Source organism: Pezoporus occidentalis, unplaced genomic scaffold (genome assembly GCF_034315485.1).
Source record: "Pezoporus occidentalis ecotype Australia unplaced genomic scaffold, CSIRO_AGI_Poc_V1 ctg60, whole genome shotgun sequence".
NCBI classification, from domain to species: Eukaryota; Metazoa; Chordata; class Aves; order Psittaciformes; family Psittacidae; genus Pezoporus; species Pezoporus occidentalis.
In genome coordinates this window covers 2,574,177-2,592,835 of record NW_026915944.1, presented here as the reverse complement: position 1 = coordinate 2,592,835, position 18,659 = coordinate 2,574,177, and the positions used below count along the sequence as shown (strand labels likewise).

Here is an 18,659-nt window from a genome sequence, read left to right as displayed (position 1 = left end):
AGAAGCTTCCCATCGGTGAATATGAGTAAGTGAATCTAAGGAAGTTTTGAACATTCATGACCCTCCTGGTGTCTACGAGAGTGAACAAATGATTCCTATTTGTTCAGCCTCTTTAACAGTGGTACAGATAGTAAGGTGTATTAATGGACCATCATGTGACAGGGCCTCATAAAGTACAGAGGATTGACCATAGAATTCAAAACCAAGGGGGAGTAACCCAGAGGTGAGAATAATGAGCTGTTCCAAGAATAGTGTCCACCTGTCACAGTATGTCAGAGGTTTCACTGACATTTTGGATTGTGTAAGTCAGATTTGCATGTTGCTTCTTGAATCTTCCTCAGTACAGAGCTGGAAATATTCACAACTTCCACAAAAAAAAGTAAGATAAGGTGGTGGTGGTGGGTTGGTTGTTTTTTTATTACCAGAAAAGTTACTTGAAATCCATGGCTAACTCCTCCACAATGATTTGAATTCAAGACTTGTTGCATTATAGGTACCCTAAAACTCAGGAACTTGACTCAGACCTATAGTCTAAGTTGTTCAGGTATAATATATTGTTATTCATATTACTTTTAGTGATATTTCTAAAAAAAATTATTTTTCTCTCCTGTGTCTTAAAGTTTATCTTCTTTACTATTAAAAGCATTACTTAGGGAAAACAGGTAGCAGAAATTTGCCCTAGAACTTAACAGGCAGCATTAGTCAACTTGATAAATATTGACAATTCTAATGTGAGGAAATACTTAGAAATCCAGTCCATTTCCTGACATGTGGCTTGACACAGTGCAAAGTCTTATTGGAAAGCTTGATTTGAATGATCCTCATGTCAGTCCTATTACTGCTCTCTTGTTCTTTCTGACACTGACATGCAATTATGGAATTTCACAACTGAAGTGATGACAATTGCTCCTCTGTATGTGTGTGTGTGTCTTTCCCTGTAATCCAACTTTATCTAGCAATCTGTAATTTGATAAAGTGGAATTGAAATGACAGGCGTGACAGAAGTGCCAAAACAATAATTTGATCTCCCACTGAAGTGTCAACGTGTTTGGCTGTGTGACTTTTGCATACGCTGAATACACACATATGGGACACAGATAGTATATTTATTATACTAGAAGGCAGATTTATTATACTAGAGGCAGATTGCATAAAAAAGGGTTTACTACATTTTGTCATTTTGCCAGTGTGTTCCAACTTTAACCATTAAATTTTCTATCCATGTACTACTATGTGTAAACATGATTGCTGTTGCACATAAATTATCTTTACTGGGAGAAGATTTTTTTTCAAATACTCATTTTGAATATAGTTGGGTAAATCTTGAAATTATAATTCTGTGGCTTTGTATAAAATTAGTTCTTGAAGTTCTTGAATGAGTGACTTTGCAGTGAGCCTTTTGAGTAGTTGGTACCTTTGAAATGTCAATTTTTCATTGAATAGGATGAAGTTTAAAAACCCATCACAATATATATATATTTTAAAATAAAATCTGATTGCAGTCTAAATCCAATACTCAACAAAACCTTTTTTTTTTTTTTTTTTTTAAACAGTGCTAATTTTTATCATTTCCCAGGACTGGAAGTCATGCCCTTTCAGCTGATTCTCTTTCTAGCCTTTTTAATATCAGAGCATTAAATGGCATTAAAACATGCCTTTATCTGCTATTGCATTCAGCCCTCATGTTTGCATTATATGAATTTAAAAACCAGAAAGCAATCACCATAATTTTTGAACTTCCTCTGCTTTGAGATAAATTGCATTAAATATGTGATGTCTTCCTGCCAGTGACTCAAAAACAAGCTCACTAAGCTAGAAATAGCATTCTGAAATATCTAATACCTTTATATAAATCAATAAAAAACATGTATTTTTACTGAAGTAAATGTATGCACGTTACTTTGTAATATATTTGTGTGTACTTTGCCTGCATACAATGAACTGAATATCACATGGGAACAAGGAAGGGAACAAGGAATCTTTGGCTTCAATATTCAGCTAAACATAACATTGAAATTCTAAGATGTTTGGGGGGGAACAAAACAACCAAGTGAGGAAGGAGAACTTATGTCTGATGCTAATTATCTGCCAAAATTAACTAGAAAAGAATTTGTGGGAGACTAAAGCCATGTTAAACTTTTGCCTACATCTGAATATTAACTTGTCAACAGGTATAAAAAGAGGGGAATTGACTTTTGAAGTTACATGAAAAAGGGGAGAACACACTGTCATGGTTTAAGCCCAACTTGTAACTCAGAAACCACGCAGACGTTCGCTCACTCCCTCCCCTTCCTCTCCCCGCTCCCAGAGGGATGGGGAGGAGAATCAAAAGAATGTAACTCCCATGGGTGGAGATAAGAGCAGTCCAGTAACTAAGGTATAACACAGATCACTGCTGCTACCACCAATAATAATAACGATAAGGGAAATAACAAGGGAAGAGAATACAACCGCTCACCACCCACCGACAGATACCCAGCCCAACCGACGAGTGATCTGGGCCTTCTGGTAACTGCCCCCCGTTTATACACTGGCCATGACGTACTGTGGTATGGAATACCTCTTTGGTTAGTTTGGGTCAGGTGTCCTGTCTCTGTTTCTTCCCGGCTTCCCCTCCTCCCTGGCAGAGCATGAGACTAAGAAAGTGCTTGGTCAGCGTAGACATTACTTAGCAGCAACTAAAAATATCGCTGTTCTCAGCGCTGTTCCCAGGCTGAAAGTCAAAACCACAGCACTGCACCAGCTACTAAGACGGAGAAAAATGACTGCTACTGCTGAACCCAGGACACACACATATCTGTTAATATTAACATGCTGTGAATAGGAGCAGGTCTTGGATCTTCCCAGTATTTGTGAATGAATTAAACTTTCCTACATAGTACATTTGTTTTCTGGCAGTGCAAGATTTTCATAACCCATACCGGTAACGTATAGTTATGTTATCTACATAATTTTCAGTTATTTATCTGACCTACCAGATTCTTTGCAGTGATTCTTTGGCCAGATACCAAGGCCAAAATGATGTGGATTTAAATATATTAACTGTATCTCAGTGTGTAATATTGTATACTTGTACCAAAGTGTGTAATGATCATTGGTGCTTTAGAGAAAAGTAAATTTGAAGTTGATATTTCCTTCCCTGTCTTCTTTCTTGCTTTTCAGTTTAGGATGTGGGAGGCTTTTTAAGAAGGATAGAGTAGAATTGCTGCTTTTTCAGATAGCTCTGTGTTTTTTCCGTGGTGCTTGCTAACCATAATAGCTGGATTGGCTGAGTAACAAGAAAAAGCACTTCATTTCTTTTGAGTGTCTGATTCACTTTGTCTTCCACAGTTTCTAGGAGTGCCCAAAGTAAAACCCCACCAGTGCCATGGCAGTGCTTTCAGATTGTGACCCTTTGTATGTTTTCTGCTGTAAGGCTGGGGGAAGCCTCTTAGGTTATTGAGGGCTTGTTGTTTGGTTTTGGTTTTGGTTTTGGACCTGGTCTAAAGAACACTGGAGGGGGAGGGAAGTCTTACATTGACATGAACGAAGTTCTCTCTTTTCTTTTGAGCAAAACTGTCAAGTCAGGGATCGTTCTTTATTTAACTTACTGCCTACCAACACAAACCTTCAATCACTGAGGAAAATACTAGTGCAGAAACTGGGAATTGAGTCCATCCCAGTTGTTCTGGAGAGGTGAAGGGCAGTGGGGGCGGTTGGATTGGCCTGCAGGAGGGAGCTATGCACCTCACTGCTAGGATGATATTTTAGAGCAGGGCAGCTATGATGGAGCCTGCAGTGGGGGCTGCAGGGGGGTCGGGGCTGGCTGGAAGCTGTTTTGGCTGGCCACAGCCGGTGCTGGCTCCCACCCTCAGAGGATGGGTTGTGTCCCCTCAGCAAACCCAGCATTTCCCGCCCAACAGCAGCCTTGCTGGGAGCAGGGGTGTGCTGTGGGAATGGCTCAGGAGAGGAGTATAATTCCATAAACAGTACTTGGAAGTGTAATGGGCACACCCTGAGGTCATCAGAATACAGAAAGCCTGCAGGTTGTAGTCTGGAGACTGCAGGTAGGTCATTTGTTCTTACACATCCAGACTGTTGTAACTACAGAAGAAGCTGGAGTTCCCTACTAATGAAGGGTGCCAAAACCACTAGGTGGTAGGCTCTTAATGGGTAATAGGTTTGGTTTTTGGTTTTTGCTTTTTTTTCTTTTTGCCTCTTTATGCTTGGGGTTTTTTTTAATGCCTTTGTATGCTTTTACCACATGGTAAGAATTCAAAGACACATTAACCAGAAACATAGCTGGAAGTTAGAGACATTTATTTAAGATAAGAAATATGTATATTTCATACAAATTACCTAGAAAATGTGTCAAAATACTGTTTTAAAAGCGTGTATTTCAGTATGAGCTGGCAGAGGCAAAAGACAGCGTAGGCTGTTTCTAGCCTCTATGACTGTGCATGTGGAGATGTACGCCATCACATGCGCTCTGCTTGTCACAGCAGCAGGGAGAGGTTTTGCTTTGCAGTGTGGTAAAATTACTGTAATGTGAACGTATTCTCAGCTTCTTGCTAGGAGCTAGGGATGTTTTTGTAGGCAGATGTTTCCAAGCATAGGATATGAACAGAGCTGTGCCTGCAAGCAGTAGCCATTTTGACTACTTTTTAACTCTCATGTTGTATTTTCCTTATGGAATAAGGTTTGTAATTTCAACAATGCGGAAATTAAAGTTATACATCTTCATAATTAAAAAAAGCTTTTCACTTCATCTGTTTCAGCCGAGCCTCATGTTCTTAGTTGCTACCTATTTTAGTAATCTCAACCTTCACAATGTTTTTTGGACGTAGGAAACTATAATCTTATAGGATGTTAGTAGCCTAATATAACTTTAATATTTCAACTGGGTATATTTTAAAATTTTAAAAGCTAAGGTCAGTTTGTGGAGAAGGCAAAGGGGAAGGGAAAAAGGTGTGTAGAATTCGGATTACCTCTGATTTTACAGACAAAAATAATTAGCCTGAGTTTTAAAGTGTGGGGCATTCAACTTAAGTCTTTGTTACAAGCTGTCATTATTGGCTTCACTTACTCTTGCTCAAAATGTGCTTTCTGTGTTTGGAAATGTATAATCAGTTCATTAAGCTAGGTGAAATCTAGCCATGATGACAATAAATGGAGTAGGTCAATGTTTGCTGGGATATGGGGCAGAAATACACAGCAGAATAACTCCTAGGAGAACTTTATATAATGAGACCACTGCGGGAAGCCACTTAGTGTTCTGCAGTCATGGAGAATCACGAGTTATCCAGCCAATAAGAGTATTTATTCTTGCATAAAGCTCCCAGATGATACCATTTAGAAAATACATATTTTTCTTACTTCTCTTATGCATCAGGCTTGCTGATACACTTTTTATTAGACGCGTTATCTTGCAGATGTTGTCTCATTAAACTGGGGTATATATATATTCTCCATTAATTTTCTATTCCCAAGTCCTAGCCGATGCATTCTGATTTTCTTTCTTTAAAATTGCAGGACAGCATTTCATATATTGGCTGATACTCAGGTTGCATATTAGCTGATTAAACTTAACAGAACAGCATTAATAGAACACTTGCAAACTTCTCTTTCTCAGTTCTCCAAAAGGTAAGATAAACACACAAGTTGTAATCTATAAATGCTTGCAACTCCTCTGCTTAATTCAGGTTTTAGAAAATGACAAAACCTCCCTAAAAGAGAAAATGCAGTGACTGAGGAGTATGAAAATAAATTAAGTAGTTTTCCTTGAGTATTTGTGTCAAAATAGTAAATCTTGGATGTATTGTACGAACATTGTATGGACTTGGAAATGTTTATTTTCCATACAGAAACCTTACTTCTTGGACACACATGCGCTTTAGAAGGAGCTCTATGCCTAAAAGTTTTTTGGATTTTTTTTATTTTTATTTTTATTTTTTTTTCCCCCAGGCAGAAACATGTCCATCTGTGCATAGCCATGTTTGGCTCCAGAGGATGGGGCTCTGTGATTGTTCTTTTCTATGAACCTCCACTATTGGTACCCAGGTATCATACAGGATTTGGCTTCCTGTGGGTATTCTTTTCAGGAATTGAGACTGTCTGAAAACAGTAATCCAAACCAAAATACTGCTTATTGCTGTAGTGGGTTCAGAGAAGATCACAAGTCTGATGAGGAGTGGCTGAAGAAGCTGGGGTTGTTTAATCTGGAGAAGAGAAGGTTCAGAGGGGACCTTACTGTTCTCTAAATTACCTGACAGGAGGTTGTAGTGAGGTGAGGGTCAGTGTCTTTTCCCAAGTGATAGGACAAGAGGTAACAGCCTGAAGCTGCGCTAGGGGAGGTTTAGATTGGATATTAGGAAAAATCTCTTCATCAAGAGGGTGGTCAGGTGTTGGAACAGGCTTCCCAGGGAAGCGGTGGAATCACTGTCCCTGGAAGTGTTCAAAAACCATGTAGGTGAGGCCATTAGTAACATGGTTTACTGATGGACTTGGCAGTGCTGGGGTAATGGTTGGACTTGATCTTAAAAGTCTTTTCCAGCCTAGCTGATGCTGTGACTGTGCTTAACAGAATGACCAGGACAAGGGAGAAGGGAAAGAATGTAAACCCAAAGGACTCAATAATGCGTTATAGTGTGTCGACTGAGGCCAGTAACCAAGTAACCCCACAGCCACCTGCCTGATGGGGTTGATGAGACTACAGGAAAAGCAAGAAAACTCATGGGTTTATTAAGTGAGGAGGGAAGAGGAGAGCATCTCTCACCTGCTACTACCCTGCTCCCTGGGGGTGTCGGTGTGGAAAGGCGTGAGGGTCTCAGCGCGAGCAAAAAGGAAGGTTGCTGCTGTGCAAGCGTTGTTTGCATAACAAGAAATTGGTGTGTTACCAATATTGTTACAGGGAAGATCAATCAGGAAGGCTCAGGTTACTGAAACTGTTCACCAAAATGAATTGCAACAGCAGAACAGGTATTTTATGGCCAGTGAAGAAAGCTATAATTTTGCCTGGTCTTAAGCCATCAATCTTTTATTCATGCATGCACTATTTGTTTATTTATAGTTGAAAGGAGTCCATATTCTTTGAACTATCTCCCTTCCATTGCCAGTGTTTCAGCACTCCTTGAGAAGCAGAGGATGAGTTTACAGGTTATTAATGAATAGGGAAAGCCTTATGTCATTTATATTTGAGTTTAGACTTCTACTATCAATAGGTGTAAATTGATCAGATGGCTTTCCAGGAGCATATGCATGGCAAGATTACCAGTGGCAGATTGTTTTGAGCATATTTGAAGGAGAAAGACTGAATCAGCCTGTTCTGTTTGCCAAATTAATATCTGGGATGTAATCCAATCTGATTAACAGGATAGCTATGATTGGATCATGAAAGGGTAACCAGATATTTGGAAGGCGTTTTTTTATACCTGCTCGCCGTATTACTTTCCCAGTAGTTTGAACACATGCAAGAATATGTTTCTGCCCAATAATCAGTTAATTTCTCATTGATTCCAGTTTGTCTTTTCATGTTGTATTGGATCTTTTGCCAGGTAAATCTTTTCTCTGTAGTTATAGATTGTTTTTTACAGCTGCCTAGGTATCTTGTAGTGGATGGTTAGATCAAAACTTCCTAATTCAGCTGTTCCCCGCCCCCCCCCACCCCCCCTCCCCCCCGAGGGACAGGGAGGAGAATTGAAAGAATGTATTCACGATTGTTATGTAAGGAGTGAAGTAAGGGTTAATGGATTATTTTTCCCGTTTTTCTTTAAGAGGCATGCTTTATGTTTCTTTGTTTGGGTTTTGGGGTTTTGTTTGTTTGGGGAGTGATGCAGAGACTATATATAAACCACATGCTTTCCAGATTTGATTTCTGTAAAAAGAGCAGTTTTGCGCCGTTCAGCTGAAAACTTCTTGTTGCTCAAGGTCAGAAAAATCCAGTGATTTATCTCAGCTGCTTGAGTGCTGACACAGGGCACCCAGGGCAATATTCAAAGAACTGTGTGTGTGTAAAGGGGTATCTCATTATGGCATACTTGTTGTATAACAACTTTTTTAAAAAATTGGAGGGTGTTTCTGAAAAATACAGTATAATTATTAGAAGAAGAATGTTGATGTTTGAAGTCTAAAAGTAAAATGATGTTTGTTTCTGGTTTGTTTTTTCCTTTTCCTGTCCGCAGACTAAAGTACAAACAAAAGTTAATTTACTGCCTTTTTTTTTCTTGTTTTTTGACTCCTAATAATAGCCTGAATCTGGCGATACTTTTTAGCTTTCAGATGCAAGTGTAATAGGTAACAACCAGGCAAGAAAACATTTTCTGGCTCTTTTGACCTTGCCAAGTCAGTATCTTTACCATTCTTTTCTGTAGCAGTAAAACACGTTTCTAGATAGCTTGAGAGGATTTGTTTTGTTTTCTGATTTGATAACCTTTTGCTGCTGCTCAGGATACAAAGTGCTTAATCAGTTATTTTTAACCAATGTTGGAAGGAAATTTATTATGACAGTGTTTTAAGAGTTTTGAAAAGTAGGCAAAGAGAAGAATTTTGCCATTCTGTACTTCTTATATTCTATATAAAGCTTTAAAGAATTGTGATGCACTGTTCATTAAAAGGTAACAAATTTTCAATCTTTATTACACAGACTAAGTAAAAAAGCTTAGTTTAAAACACTTAGAATCAGAATTGCAGAAAATCCGTGAGAATATAAAAATTCAATAGAATGCATGAAATTACCACTTCATCTATTCATTACAGCTGTATTTATATCAAACTAATCTTAAAAGTGTCCCTGATTAAAAAAAAACAATTTAAATTGTAAGAATCTGTGTTTCATTGTTTTCAGTCATGTCATTTTTATGTTTAAAAAGTGTAAATATCTGCCTTTAAGAATACTATCAATTCTGTAATTCAAGTTTGGGGTTAATTGATCATAGACTGCTTTAATTTTTTGAAGATATTTAAGTAGGTTCTAATGCTCTGCATAGTGTTTCTTCTCTCACTATAATAAATAATAAACTTCAGCATAAAGAGAGACTTATTAGTAACACAATAGAATGAGATTGCAAATCTTGTATCTCAGAGTTCCTTTTCTTCTACTTAATGAGTCTGATTGCAAGCTAAGCTTCCTTTCCAAAAAGTGGTTGTTACCCGGAAGAATAATGTGCTTCATGAACTCAAGGTATCCTTCCAAGTGAAAATGTTTGAGAAAGGAAACTTTGATGGGTGAATTAATGGCATCTATGGAGTGCACTTTGTGTGGTCAGGGCTTAAGTTTTCTAGAGCCTCAGCAGTTTGTGTTTTAACTGGTCTGGCGATAATTGAAAGTTTAGTACTGTAGTGCAAAAACAGTGTCTCAGAGAACATTCTTAGTGACAGTCAGTTGTAGTTTGTAGGGGCTGAGAACTGCGTGCAGTTGATGGCCACACAGTTTATTAATAACGTATTGGGAGCTGAGCAGATGCCTGTGTGGAAGTGTTGGCCTTTCCTTTTGTTCCTGTAACATGAATACCAACATGGAATGGAATTCAGGAAACAGAGGCCAAAAGTCTTCATCTTATTTTACATGTATTGGAATTCTGACATTCAGTTTGCTGAATTCAGCAGGAACTGCATTTTCTGTTCAGTTTATTTGTGTCATTGAGCACTGACTCTCAGACCAGAGCCAGAGGCTGGTACATTGAAGGCCTTAAATGGAACATACATACAAAATCTAAGAGCTTCTTCATAAGATGCTCTCATGTCAGATTTTTTCCTATGGAATTATAGTGGTTCTTTTGGGGCCTTTTTGGAAGGTTGCCTGGGATTCCAAGGCTTTACTTTGAAGGAGCACCTGAAAGTATGTTGGAAGAGCCTGGAGAAATGCCTGTAAGTACTATTCTTGGGTTTGATTTTGTTTTTCTTTTTCCTCCTGTGAAGGACCTGCAAGACGTCGTAATTCTTGACATTCCCTTAGTCCTTGTCATGGCCATTAAGATAATTAATACCAAGTGGGTAAGGTTCCTCTATTTACCTTACTGCCTTGAGAACAGCTATGACTCTAGGGAGACTTCATCTTACTGCCTGAAGGAAAAAACACCCAGATACACCTTATGTGAAGAAGGCATAGAGGCCTGGGTAGGCTGACTTGTGATGCTCATAGTCTCAGCTGAACTAGATGCAGAGATTAGCTGTTGCTACTAAGTTTGAAGATTGATTGGTTTCAGGACTCTTCACATGCGTTCCTGAAGTCAAGTCTTCAAAGAAAAGTGTCATAATTTTAGAAGTTCTGTTCACTTTTCAAGAACATTAAGAAGCACAAAGTCTGCCAAAGAATGTCCGTCTCTCTTTTGGTGGCCCTGTAAACTGAACTGCGTTTCGAAACTTGGCTTGTTTGCTTTCTACATTTAAACCTAACAATAGTATACTGTAATCTGCTATGTTGCAGTCTAGCACAGAATTGAGTCAGATCAGAAGCTAGACCATCTTATTCTGCATGCTAATGAACTACTTATCTTTCAAGAATATTCCTTGTAGGTGCTCTTTCACATCGTCTTTCCTGTTTCAAAATTAATTTAAAAAGCTCTGAAATTTCATGCTGCTTTTTAAAAGAAGTTATTTTTGTAAAACCTTGCCTTTTACTTTCCTGTATTTTTAAAACCTAAGTTCATTTTTTATCCTGTATGTTTGAATTTTAGGACCAGGCTGATGATTGAAACAGCAGCTAGTTTTTAGTGAGCAAAACTGCCTCTTTGTTACTTTTCTTTGAGCATTGTTTAAAGTGTTAAGTTGGTTTTGGTTGTCCTAACGGTAAAGAGTAGTTTCTGAGAAAAAATGCCGTAGTAATCATTTTAACAAACAGAATCCTCCTTTCTCTGGTACAATGAAGCACAGAGTCAGTTTATTACATGTATGTAGTTTAAGGTTGTGCTTTAAAATATATGGATGTTTAGTCAATTAATGAAATATCACTTGGTGCATTATCTTTTTAAGGTCCCTAATCCTAAATTAGGCTCTAATATTTTTCAAATTATATAGTTCAACTCAAAGGTTAAACTATTAACTCAGTATTTTAAACTGTTTTAAAAGAAAACCACAAGGCAAACACGGGTAAAGATTACGCAGCATTTTTAGGCAGTTTTTGTCTAAACATTGGTTTCAATGTTCTGCTCAAATAGTTTGTCCTCACGTCAGAATATTTTTTTTCATATAGGTGTTCAATGCTGCAGATCTCCTCCATGTCATCTATTAGTACAAATGTGCATATTAATTTCTTGGATTTAATTGTTTAACTGGTTGTGTTCTGCCATACCGTGAGGATACAGCTCACATAACCAGAAGATGGCAGTGTAGGCTAAAAAAAATACACGTTCTGTTAGAAAACCTTTCTTCTTCGTAAATGGAATACTTTATTTATTTATTCCTCTTCTCAGCAACTTAATTTCATAATAACTTTTAAATTATTTTAAGGCTTGCACATCCTCAACAGAAGCAGTGGTTAGGATTCTCTATTATTGTATTATCACAGCAACTCATCTGGGTGTTTATCTTATTTGGTTTAGGCCTGATACAATTCCAAAATATTTTTTTTTCCACTGACTCTTATTTTTATTTTCAATTTGGTGAACTCTCCACTGTCTATTTTTGTAAACATTTTGCATAACAAAATTCTGCACTTTTTAAAAATGTCTTAAGCCATTCTCTCACTTTATACTTTTTGCACTGCTGATTGCTGAATATACTAATAACATAACTATTTCAATGGCCAGATCAGTATACTGCATTAAAATGTTTAGAACTGTAGTTAAGTTTCATGTTTGTAGGTTGCATAATATACGTGTAAGTCACAGCCGCTGCTCTTTCTGTATCACACAAGAACCAAGAGATGAAATTAATTTAAGGCATTAGAAAATGCAATTTATTTTTCAGGCTGGTACTTGGAAACTTTCCTAAACACTATCTGTGTGTGCTCAGCCTGAAATGAGGCAGTTCTAGTGTCCAAGTGACTTCAATGTGACAGAAACCTCAATGCTTTTTTTTTTTTTCATTCTTTCACCTCCCTTCTCCCATAACTCTTTATGTCACTCAGGTACTATTTATATTTGATTGTTTTATTAAGGGAAAAGAATTAGGACAGGAATTATGTATATTGGTAAAGGATTTCCTTTTTACTTATTTATTTCTGTTAAGAATGAGCAGCGATGTGCTAGCCAATTCAGAAAGTGAGCCTAGGAAAGATGTAATACAAAACTAACTTGATGAATTTGGTGATAAGTTGGTGAATTGTTGTGGGATGATGCTTTTGAAAATAGACTTTATTTGATTTGGTTTTGTAACAGTCATGATTGAAATGCTTCAGAAAAGCAGTTCTTTTGTTCTTTTTCTCTTTTTCTTTTTTTTTTTCGAAAACACAAGTGAATATGTTACTAATCTAAAAAGTATAGCACAAACCCCATCATTTCTAAAGCATTTTGCTGAGATTTACTTTGCTTTGTAACATGGTTGTTACGCATAAGCATAATTATCTGAGCAGTTTTATTACCTGTAATACGGGGTTTATTTATTTATTTTTACATATTAATGTGTGTGTGATTGCCAAATAGCTTGTGCTTTCATAACAAGGTTGCTGTTACAGTGTATTTCACAGAAACATTTGCAAAACTGTCCTTAAGGGAAAAGCTAATATGATGTTTGACATTTATATAAGGGAGGGTGAAATTAGTAATGGATTATTTTACTACACAACTCCAGTGTGAAACTCCTGGGGATAAACCAGAGACCCACAACTATTAACTTGCCTTTTCTTGCTAGTCGATTAAAGTCTGACTTCTGTGGCCTGCAGGGCACATTGCAAGACCTGGCTCCTTAGCGAGGTGTTTACTTGCAGGCATATCATATAGCTGAATGGGATTTTTTGACTGGCAAGCTTAATAGCAGGTAGGGAGTGTAACTGCCATGGCTGTTTGTAGGGAAAACTTATTTGTAGGTGGTAAAGCAGGTGTGTAAATCATAAGTCAGCAATTGCATAACTTACTGTATATATTTTTTTCTGCCATTGATGACGAACTGCTGATTTGATAATGTATATTCTCACACTGTATTTGCTCTCTGGCATTAAATAGTACTAGAAAGTGTAAAGTGGTACAAGAAATAGTCTTAATTGTAAGTTCAGTTACCATTACTTACATTAAACTAATCAGAATTTCTAAATATGATGTTTAGATTATATCCATACAGCTGTTTTAAATCTATGGAAAGGGGAATTCTAGTTGATAGACACATTAATGATATCCAACTTGATTCTGTGCACAAGTGAAGTTCTTGCATATGTGACGTGGCTAATGCTCAGTTAGTAGTAGTCTATGTGTATGTTTAAAGCTAGATATATTAACTGTAATGGCTGCCTGTCTAGAGATCTGATTGACACAAATGGCTCTGTGGCTTTATCCTATGAAATCTGTAAGTTTGTGCAGCAAAGCATGGAATTTGCAACTTTTATAATTAAGTTTGTCTTGGTTGTGGGCATGTTTCTTTTTTTTCCTCAGCTGTAACTTACTATGGCTTATCTTCTAACTTGATATTTTCTGCTAAGTATTGGTCTGTGAAAAGAGATTACTAAAGTATCAGACCACTCCTTTTTTTTTGGTTTGTTTTTGGGGTTTGTTGTTGTGGTTTGTTTTTTTTTAATAATTTTAGCAGTTTAATTCCTTTTGAAAATGCTGCTATTATTGCACAGTACAAGGGCTGGATATTGCCTTAAGGGAAATAATTACCTGGTTGCTGAATTGGATGGAGAACTTGACTGCTGGAAGTATTCCTATTGTGTGTTCTATTTATGAAAAACTGTTGAGTCTACTTCTGGCTTCCAAAGCTTGTCTCCGTAGAGAAGGCTTTTTGCTATTCTTCATAAGGTCTCCGATTTTGATTGCCTATACACAGGCTACACCAAATTGATTAACTTCAGATGTTACAATCCTCCCACAATATTACTTAATATTTTCATTTCTTTTGAAATGGTAATTCAGCTGATTTTGTCATGGGTGGATGGTTGTTGCTGCTTTTAGGAGTAAGCTTATGATGGTATGTGCAATAACAGAACATTCATAACTCCTTGGCTAAGGTATTTGTCTGAGTTTTTCCAAAGCTGGGTGACAACACAACATACATTCTTCTGTTTTACTACGTGAGAGATTAATTCTAATCACAGACCCCTCTGTAGCATTCATGGGCGTGTGTGGCTACCTTGGCTGAATTGTAGACGCAGATTCTTGAAGTCTCTTAAACACTGGAAACATTTTCTTGAAATTAGGTTTCTGCTGACAGATAATTATGTTTCAAAGAACAGAATGTTTAGCAGAAAATGTGATTTGAGCAAAGGGTGCAAAGTACTCATGAGGTTCTATCAAGATACTCCATTACATAGTAAATGCAGACTGTTGCCCTAAAGATTGAGACAAAGGCTCCAGTCACCACAGCTACTTTTATCCCAATTTCAATCATGTAAATGAGTAATAAACTGGTATCTTATCACAATAGCTTCATTTGGTAAAGAAATATGCAATAGAAGTTGGCATATTTAGCAATGTAGCTAATAGTTTCCTTTGAGAGGCCATCTCAGAAATAGCGTCTTCTACGTAATCTTCGGTCTTTTCAGAGAGAAGGTTCTAAGAAAAAAGTTCATCAGAAAATGGCACTGATATGTATGATTCAGGCATATAAGTACTACCTGTCAATCAAGGAAGTAATACATTTGTACAAATAGGATTTTTGTTTTCCCCCAGAGATATCTGTAAAACCAAAATTTCAGCCTCATATTTATTTGTATTTTGTCTTTGTGGAGTTTCTTTTATGATTTGTCCTGTTCATTTTCCTATGTAACTTTTCAAAGTGAAGTTTGTTGTAAAGCTGCAGGATAGGTGGAAATGTTTATTATGTCACAGAACAATTTTGATTATTCTAGAAACAGCCAGTCGTATAGCGATGTAAATTCAATTATTTTGAAGTCTTAATTTTTCAGGCACGTAAAAATCTATTTTAGAATAAGCCATGTGATTATTTTTATTTGCAGAAGACAGCAGGATAATATTGTTGATGTGAGGTATGTGAGATTCTCTATGATATCAGCTGCTCTGTACTCAAACAAAACCTTCAGGAAATGCTCACTGGTTTAAATTCACTGTTTTCTGTTGTTGGTGATAAGGTGAGGCCTTTCATCCTCACAAGTTAGCTAAATATATTGGTGAGGTTTTGTTTGCCAGTGAATAACAAACTAGTAATGTTGTTCTTCCAACATGGGTTCATCTCAGAGCTGGAAGGGGCAGGAAATCAATTCTTCTTATCTTTACCAGTTTCTTTTAAGAGATAAGGATCTCTTGGAGTTGGCATAGATGAATTACACAGATTATATCAGTTGTCTTCATTGGAATCCCATAATAGTAAATCAATCTTACTAAAATAGTTAATACGCCAGCCTTTCAAGTAATTCATAACTTTTCTGACAAAACAGTATTTAATTTGTGTTTTTTTTTTTTTTTTTATTTAATTCTTTGTTTTGTTTTGGTATTGTTATTTTTTGAAAAGCAGATGCACTAAATTCAAATTAAAAAATGCAAGAAGAAATTAATGCTGACATTTAATTAGATGTTCCAGAGTGTATTTATGAAGAACATGAAAAAGCTACTGATACTCTGGTCCTTTAATTTCAAAATTCCCTAAAACTGATCTTTTAAAATTTTTGGTGTACTTGGATATATATGTACATTCATGGAAATGTGCAGCTGCCTTAAAAATTCTAATTCTTAAATATGCAGTTTCCTAAATTATTTCTTTGGTAGTCTACTTCTTGAAAATTCTTGTCATTGCCATAATTTGTCTTCTATGCTTAATAGTTGGCAAATGATAACAAGACAAACTCTGTTTATATAAAGGGGTAGTGAAAAGTTTGAAAACAATGCAAGCAGTAATAAATGCATAAAATGCAAAAGGGGGTAAAAACCAAAAAGTCCTTTGTTTCAGGGTTTATGATTTGGAGAGTTACTGGCTTAGCATTAAATGTGAATACTGATTTCTGAAAACTCACAGAGTGGGTTAAAAATAGGGGGCTCTTGGACTCTCCCTGTAAGTTTAATATTTCCCTTTATTTCCTTGGGAATAAATGATCTTTTCTCATCTGTTCTGATCTTTTACAGGGCCTTTGGGTTAGGCTTTCTTCAGTGCCTGCCTTTGAGCGGTCTTGCTATTTGTATATTTAGTTCCTTTCTGTTTGCAGTGTTAATAGATTTCAGGCGTTTCTTGAAGAAGTGGAACAAATACTTTCTTGAATGGACTGGACTGAATGAGCATGAGGGAGCATATACATAGACTGCGATAGTATCAATAAGGTCTTTTAACAGTGGGCTAGATCCTTTTTAAAGGCCATCTTTAAAGTACTATGGTTGGACGTTGGAAATTATTCCTGTGGCAACTTTTAACACTGTAAAGTGTTATTTTACACATTAAAGGTACCCTTTTTCTTCCTTTTTTTTTCCTTAAGATACGGTAAACTGGAATCTCATTTTTAGTAGAAATGGTGTTCTTATAAGGGAAAAGTCAAGCACCTTCAGTGTTCTATGGAATATAGTGGATTTTTTTTATGAAGAACAGAATGTTTTAAATATTCTCCCAAACACATTATTCCAGACATATAATGCTGACTTATCTTCAAGTGGAAGTAGGAGAAAAAGAAACAACAAAGGACCTCTACTTTGAGTTTTATTCAGAGCAGCCAATGAATCTGTGAGAGTTCTGATCACGGAATTTCCTCCGATGGTCTAGAAAGTCCCATACAAAGCTGCCTGGTCTACTTAAAGGTTTTCCATTGTATTAATCCTAAATAAGCCAGCCCCATGGCAATTCTATGTGATAGGGAAGCTGTTGATAATCAGGGGCAGCTGCAACTTCATACAGGTACCAGTATCTTTGGGGAATATTAGAAAAAACCTTTTTCTCTCAATTTGCCTTAATGTAACAAAAACAGGTAAGAAATCAGCTATAGTATTTGTCATCTTTACAGAATCTTGCTTTTGGTTGTAATCATAATTGCAAAAATACTAGTGCAGCATGATGAAGAATATGCCTTTGGTCTTGGCTATTGGACATCCATGTGTACATTCAGTAATTCTCTTTTTAAGGTGCTCATGTACTCAAGAACAACGACATTTCTCTTAAACCATGGGGGAATTGTTTTTCCTATATGGGAGTATGCAGCTGCTCTAGTATGGAAAGGTGTTTATCAACTCACTGATTAGTGTAGATTATTCATATATGCTAACCGTGAAGATCATGAGTACTACTTATCTGTTGCAAATGCAGAGGAAGAAATGTGAGGGATGTTTCTAGGGAGCTTTGTGCTCTTAGAGCTTGCTTGTGTTTTGATTTGATGTGAAAGATTCTCATGACTGGTTTTTGTATGACTGCATTATAGACAGGGTTCTCCTTTTGTCATGCTATTTGTGCTGTCATGATATGTAGCAGAGGTGGCTGGATGTCACCAAGCAAACTATTCTCAGCTCTGAAATACTTCCATGTTATAAAAAAAAGAAAAGAGAAAGCACAGAACTATTGAGCTTCAGTGTTCTCTGCAGAATTGCCTGTTTTGATGTGGGGAATGTGTTGGTTATAGGAGCTAGTTGAGAAATATATTTATGATCAATAGGCATATTTTCTCATGGTAAATTTTATTCCTGTGCATTGAAGCAAAGACTGAATAATACATAGAGATACAGTAAAAGAAAAAAAATCAAACAAAAAACAGAAAAACAAACAAAATAACAAAACCCACAACAACAACAAAGAAAAAACTACAAACCAACCAACTTTTAAAATAAAGTTTAATTATAGCTTTGCTCTGAAGTTTTCCTATGTGTGAGTTTGCACCCTCTGTTTGCTAAATTGATGAGACATGCATAGTTCCAGATAAAGCATGCAAAAATACTGAAGTGCATGGAAGAAAATCCTCAGATTTTCCCCTCAAAGCATCAAGTTGATATATAACTGATTTTCCCAGCTAATTCAATTTGGAAGGCATCAGGTAGAGGAGGGGGGAGGTATTTTTACTGAATAGAGAAATACTGAATCGTGGGTTTTGGAATAAATGAAAAATACCTACACAAGCTTATTCTGATGATATTGTATATGGTTTTCACATCACACTGTCAACTGATGTTAATGTACATGTGTAGTAATACATATATTTACACTGACGAAGATTTTAGTCCTCTAGATGCTGGAAATAAACACAAAGACTGAAGTAAGAGGGGTTAACAGTGTTTTTCTTTTTTTGGTGTCTGTTAATAAAACATAAAATATGGGGAATGTTGTATTCTAATGATTCCCTATGTAAACTACGAAGTCTAAAACCACATTTTGTTCTTTGCTGATTATAATACTGTACTAAATCAAAACTGACTGCCTAAATACACTTTCATAAAGCCAATTCAGTCTTTTTAAAGGGTGGTCTGGCAAACTAGAGATCCTTTATTCTTTTCAAGCCCCCTTGTTTCTCCTTGGGGTAATGAAAAATGAAAAATGTTGTGTAAATGTCAAAAAAATCGTAAAGAATAAATCCTAGGGGTTGGTTAATGAAAACTTTCTGCCTGGTGGCAAGCAGCAGGCCCTCATTGCTACAACAATTGGCACCAGGATGCTCTGAGCAGTAATATCTCAAG

At 36.6% G+C, this 18,659-nt stretch overlaps 1 protein-coding gene across 22 annotated transcripts in view; it reads left to right on the top strand.

Moving 5' to 3' along the window:
• RBFOX1 (RNA binding fox-1 homolog 1) overlaps positions 1-18,659 on the top strand; it is a 1,275,045-nt gene that overhangs the window by 680,087 nt on the left and 576,299 nt on the right. Inside the window, exon 1 of one of the 22 annotated variants that reach the window (XM_062639426.1) lies at positions 7,494-7,532. The exons of the other annotated variants lie outside the window; for them this stretch is intronic. Coding sequence (XP_062495410.1) covers positions 7,509-7,532 — 24 coding nt within the window. The 5' untranslated portion in view covers positions 7,494-7,508. Of the gene's footprint in view, positions 1-7,493; positions 7,533-18,659 lie in introns of those variants that run through there. 22 annotated transcript variants of the gene reach the window in all.